Source organism: Diadema antillarum, unplaced genomic scaffold (assembly GCF_040938485.1).
Source record: "Diadema antillarum isolate AM-2024a unplaced genomic scaffold, OU_Dant_1.0 seq00000791_RagTag, whole genome shotgun sequence".
In the NCBI taxonomy this organism is placed as follows: Eukaryota; Metazoa; Echinodermata; class Echinoidea; order Diadematoida; family Diadematidae; genus Diadema; species Diadema antillarum.
Window position 1 is genome coordinate 1,288,377 of NW_027271678.1, and position 6,000 is coordinate 1,294,376.

Below are 6,000 nucleotides of genomic sequence, written 5' to 3' on the forward strand. Positions count from 1 at the left end.
AGTTCGACAGTATGTAGCAGGATACGTATTCACGACAACTTTGGCGCACACTAAACGTGGCTCAAGCGGGAGATCATTTTATTACAGCTTCTCTTTGCGGGTATGCTTGCTGCAACTGCATCCGTAGCCGCCGCTTGGTATACACAGAGTACGGTACGTAATCTTGTTTATGGCAAGGATGAATGGGTGTGTATCTGTGTGTGTACACACAATCGTACACGTGACGCGTGTGTTGAAGATGTGTGAGCTGGCTAATTTACCGATGTATTATGTGTACAGGTACAGATGTGTATTATCAATTCATCGTAGCCTTATAATCTTGAAAATAATACTCTGCTAGAACACAGAAGATATGGAGAGGAAATTATGTTTATTTTCCTCATACGAGGCAAGCCTTCCATTGCTGAATTGCATTACAGACTGACAGACGTATCAAAGAATAACATTATCAAAGGATGTGTACAGTTCTGGTCGAGGTGAGGATTTAGCTTTGCGGGATATTTAGAAACCACTCTATGAGATGTCAAAGAGCATGCAATTCTAAAGGGGCATCAAAAGTTTATTTGATGAAAATCGGTTTTGAAATTACTGAGATATCCATAAACAAGGTGAAACAAAGAGATCCTAATAAAAGGCGTAGCCTGTAGTCTTTTATTATTATCACGTTTTTGGATATCTCATCCATGTGAACACCAATTTTCATCAAATAAACGTTGAATCCTTCTTAAAATTACATACTCTTTCATTTTTCATAAGAGGTTTCTCGTTATCTCACTTTAATAGGAATGTAAAAAACATGAATCCCCACCTCGACCAGTACTGTACAGCCCCTTTAATGTAATAAGACGTATTGTGACAAAATTGGTATAGAGACACCCCTCTCAAGATAATGTACCAACCCAGGGTGTGCAGTGTGTGTGCACACGAAAGTGTGTACGGGGTATAGACGATGTCAAGGGACACACGCAGCGGGTACAAAGGTCTAAGTGCAAGAGGTGTAAAAGGACCCTGGTCGGAGAGGGAAGAGTTAGATAGATAGTTGGAGAGTTAGAGTTAGAGTAGTAGATAGTGAAAGTAGATAGCCACAGAGCTGTAGGGAGAAGGGCTCTGCCCTGGGGTGTAGATAGAGCTGTTTGGGAGATATGTTTTCCAAACTTTCTGGTGGCTTGGCTTGCTATCGCACATATTGCTTGTATCTTTGCTTGTAATACCGCCTTCTCGGAGGACGACTGCACAGGCTCTGCTTAATAAACACACAGTAACGGTATGTTATTCTCCATGACTCAGTCTTTGATGTCAACTTTGTAGTTGTAAGCACTGTCGCTGATTGTCTGCTGTGCGATGTTTGTGATGGGTGTTTATGGTTAGTGATGTGCGGAGTGCAGAGTGAGGGTGTGATGGTAATGTGCAAGATCACAATATATTTTTGTGAAAACGAGCCTACAATCAACCCCCCGTAAGGCCAAAATTCGCTACAAATGGTGGCAGCGGTGGGATCTTGATACATTACTGATATACCTCAGCTCATCTCGACCAGGATATGATATGGAATTGGAAGTGCTCAGAAGTGAAGCAAAGTGCTCTGAAAGATGCCTATATATGGCTCTAATTGATGCAATATCACAAGCGGTGTGTAGAGTGAGCTACCCCAGAGTCAGAGCTCAGTTTGTGAGCTAACTCATTTGAATAGCTCAAAGTGCAAGAGTGATAATTTGTGAGCTCATTTGGCAGCTCAATCTGTGAGCTGGAGTGATTAGCTCAAATGGTAAACTCATTTCGCAGCTCCAATTGTGAGCTCATTTTCCAGCTCAAATTGTGAGCTCATTTTGCAGCTCAAATTGTGAGCTTATTTTGCAGCTCAAATTGTGAGCAGGATCCCATAGCTCAAAATTTGAGCTGGCTCAATTTGTGAGCTGGATGGCAAAGCTCAATATGCAAGCTCAATTTGTCTGCTCGTTTTGACAAGCTCAATTTGTGAGCTCGATTTGTGAGCTTGATCAAGGAGTTCGACTTGCGAGCTCAATTTGCGAGCTCAATTTGTCAGCTTGATTTGCGAGCTGAAATAGGGAGCTGGAATTATGAGCTCGATTTGCTAGCTCATTGCGCAAGCTTCATTTTCATTTTCATTTTGGTTTACAGGATCAAATTACTGACAGCTTGTTATCTAGTGAGTAGTGTGCAAAGTGTGGTGCGCTAAATCCCCTCATATGGACACCAATGAATTTGGAAGTGTTGATTTATGTTTCGATTATTGGATGGATGCCAAAATGCGTTTATCAATGTAAGTCGGTAAAAGTGGACACTGTGTGATAGCCAATAATTTACTTGCTTGATGTGTTTCAAAGCTATACATGTTGTAAAGTTCATATGAATTGAAACAAACATGGACAAGAAAAAGGGGCATATGGAGGAGCTTGAGAGGGAATTGGCTGAACTAAAAGAAAAGATCAGTTACTGTCGACTTGAAAAAGAACTGCTGGAGTGGTAGAAAGTGCAAGCTCAGGAGGAGTTGGGAAGGAAAAATGGTACTGAAATGAACCCAGAGTGTTCAGGAGGAACCGTGGGAAGTCCACGAAGGTCTGACACGTTGACACAGGTTCAGTGTCATGACACGGACTCTGAGGTTAGATTCAATGTACCTGGTACTCCCAATGCTCAAAGAGAAACTGTTGGACTTGATTCAAATGCGTCGACAGTTCCAATGGGTAGGAATGTTAATTTTGCACCACAGCAACAGCAATTTCCTATTTCATCGACTCCCCAAGATTTGCATGTAGCGCAATTGGACCTGAACAAATCAATGCTACCAGAATTCAATCCGCACCCAATGTCGGCCATGATGTCACATGCTCCACATGGCATGCAAGGACATGTTAAACCACAGCGACCTCTCTTGGTACCAGATAGGTACAACGGAAAAGCGGCATGGATGGATTACCAACATCACTTCGAAGCGTGCAAGGAAGTGAATGGATGGAATGACTTCGAGGCAGCCTCATTTTTGATGGCAAGTTTGCAGGGCGAGGCTCTCCGATGTGTTAGTGGTGTGAACAGTAGAGTGAGATGTTCATACCATGAGCTGCTGCGAATACTGGGTCGCAGATTTGGCACAGGTCAGCAAGCCGAGAATTTCTTAGCCGAACTAAGACATCGAAGGCAAGGCGCAAGAGAAACCTTGCAAGAACTGGGATAGGTAATACATGAACTTGCAATAAAAGCATACCCAGAACTTCCAGCAAACTCAAGAGAAAGGTTGGAGAGAAACCACTATATTGACGCGGTGGAGAGTCAAACAATCCGCGAAGGAATCCACAGAGCGCGACCATCTAATTTAGATGAAGCCATCCAAGCAGCGCTTGAAACTGAGAATTTTGAAAGGATTGAAATGCAAAGGAGGAACGAGCGTCTCAGGTCTGGAAGATATACCCGAGGCCTGGAAAATGAGAAAGATGTACGCCTTCAGCAATTGGAGGAGATGATGCAGCGGATGAATCGCATGCAAGATCAAATAATGGGATTGTTTGCCAATGTGAACTTGAACGCCCCACAGAAGAGGGCAGGAACCAATTAGCCACCCTCCCCTTCTACTAAACGGAAAGTCGGATAACCTCCAGTTGGGAGAAGGGAGGAGATGCTTTAAGTGTGGAGAGATAGGGCATCTCATTCGCTACTGTCCTCATAAGAAAAGAAAAGACAAGACACAGGGAAACGGAGAACAGCCCGCCGGGAGGCTCGATGGCAGGCTAGAAAACCCTCAGGGCCAACAGAAAACAAACCCAACAATGAAAAACAGCCAATAAACAAAGATCCAAGTAACATGATCCCAAACATAGTGTCTGGTGCAAAGCAGGGATTGTATGTCAGCGGAACAATAAGGTCAACAAAATGCAGGTTCTTGATTGATACCGGTTCTACAGACACTATCATAAGTGCCTGCATTTACCATCAAATGGACAAGAAATGCCAGCCAGAGCTTTTTCCATTCACAGGAAGAATCCAGCAAGTGGATGGGAGTGCACTACATGTTTTGGGTTCTGCATGGGTAGATATCAGAATCGGAACGACGATCCAATCAGTCAAAGTGTTATTTGCAGACATTAAGTGCGAAGGAATCCTGGGGATGGATTTCCTCCTTCCATCTCAAGGTATCTTGGACTTCAATCGACGCATCCTTCAAATATACGGTGAAGAGATACAATGCACCACGCAGAGAGGCGAAACCTTTGTTGCACGAGTCAAAGTGGCAAGCACCACAACCATCCCTGCAGGACATGAGGCCATTGTCCCTGGACGGATAATTGATAAAGGTTTGAGTATGGCAGGAACGGCTGTTATTGAACCATTGGAGAATGGTGGAGAAGTCGCATCGAAGGGAGTGATAATTGGCAGGACCCTGGTGGATGCAGGGAAAGATGTCATACCGGTAAGAGTTTTCAATCCCGGGGACTCAACGTGTGAAGTCCAAGAAGGACTTACAGTTGGAATGATAACATCTGCGGATGTGCAAACCCAAGGCTGTGACTCTGATGAACTTCCTCCCCATGTACAGGACCTCTATGAGCGAAGTATCGAAAATTTAGATCCACAATACCATCAGCAAGTGAAAATGTGTCTTGTGGAGAATGCAGACGTGTTCTCAAAGAACAGTCAGGACATCGGTCGCACGGACATTGTGCAACACAGTATCAAAACGTGGGACGCAAAGCCAGTGAAAAGAGAAACCAAGGAGGTTCCCGCTGTGCAACCAGTAGGAAATAGAAAGACAAGTGCAAGACCTGTTAGACCGTGGCGTGATTGAGCCATCAGAGAGTCCTTGGGCAGCGAACATCGTGCTAGTAAAGAAGAAGGATGGATCAAAAAGGTTGTGTGTCGACTACCGCGATTTGAACGAAGTGACGATCAAAGACGCCTATCCTATACCCCGAATAGACGAAACATTCGATGCATTAGGCTCCGCCAAGTGGTTCTCTGCACTTGACCTACCTGCAGGGTACTGGCAGGTAGCGCTAGACCCAGATGCACAAGACAAGACATCATTCATTGTACGAAATGGACTGCATAAGTGGAAGGTGATGCCGTTCGGGCTCACCAATGCTCCAGCTACGTTCGAGCGCCTCATGGAGAAAGTGATGAAAGGACTCCAATTGGAGATACTTCTAATCTACTTGGATGATGTCATTGTGTATGGCCGAACTGTAGAAGAGGAGATTCAACGTCTGTACGTGACATTCTCAAGGCTGAGAGGTGCCCATTTGAAACTAAAGCCCAGCAAGTGTCATTTGTTCTGCAAGTCAGTGATGTACTTAGGTCACGTGGTATCAGCCGATGGAGTTTCAACAGACCCTGCAAAGGTGCAAGCCATAGTTGACTGGCCTCGACCACAGTGCAAAAAGGAAGTGAGGAGTTTCATAGGACTGGCTTCGTACTGTCGACGTTTTGTTAAGGGATTTGCAGAAGTGGCAGCCCCCCTGCACAAACTTACAGCAAAGTCAGCCAGGTTCGAATGGAATGAAGCTTGTGAGAGTTCGTTTCAGGATTTGAAGCGACGACTGCAGAGTGCGCCAATATTGACTTTCCCCACCCCAGAGGATGACTTCGTGCTAGATACAGATGCTAGCTCAGAGGCGCTTGGAACTGTGTTGTCCCAAGTACAGGATGGGCAGGAAAAAGTCATAGCGTATTTCAGCAGGAAGCTCAATAAAGCTGAACGGAACTACTGCGTAACCAGACAGGAGCTGCTAGCCCTCATAACTGGTCTGAAACAATTCAGACAGTATCTGTATGGCAGGAAGGTGATGGTACGGACTGACCATGCCTCTCTCAAATGGCTCCTTCACTTTCGTAACCCAGAAGGGCAATTGGCTAGATGGATTGAACAGATCGCCGAGTATGACATTCACATCGAACACAGACCAGGCAGGAACCACTCCAATGCGGACGGATTGTCTCGCATGAGATGTAAGCAGTGTGGAAGACAGGAAGAGGAAGACGATATTGGAA

The 6,000-nt window shown here is 44.9% G+C and overlaps 1 protein-coding gene across 1 annotated transcript; it reads left to right on the top strand.

Moving 5' to 3' along the window:
- Positions 1–2,827: 2,827 nt before the first annotated feature.
- Positions 2,828–4,798, top strand: LOC139739238 (uncharacterized). Its single transcript, XM_071649855.1, has 2 exons — positions 2,828–3,113; positions 4,047–4,798. Exons 1-2 carry the CDS (start codon positions 2,828–2,830, stop codon positions 4,796–4,798), a joined length of 1,038 nt encoding a protein of 345 aa, XP_071505956.1.
- The last annotated feature ends 1,202 nt before the right edge of the window (positions 4,799–6,000 follow it).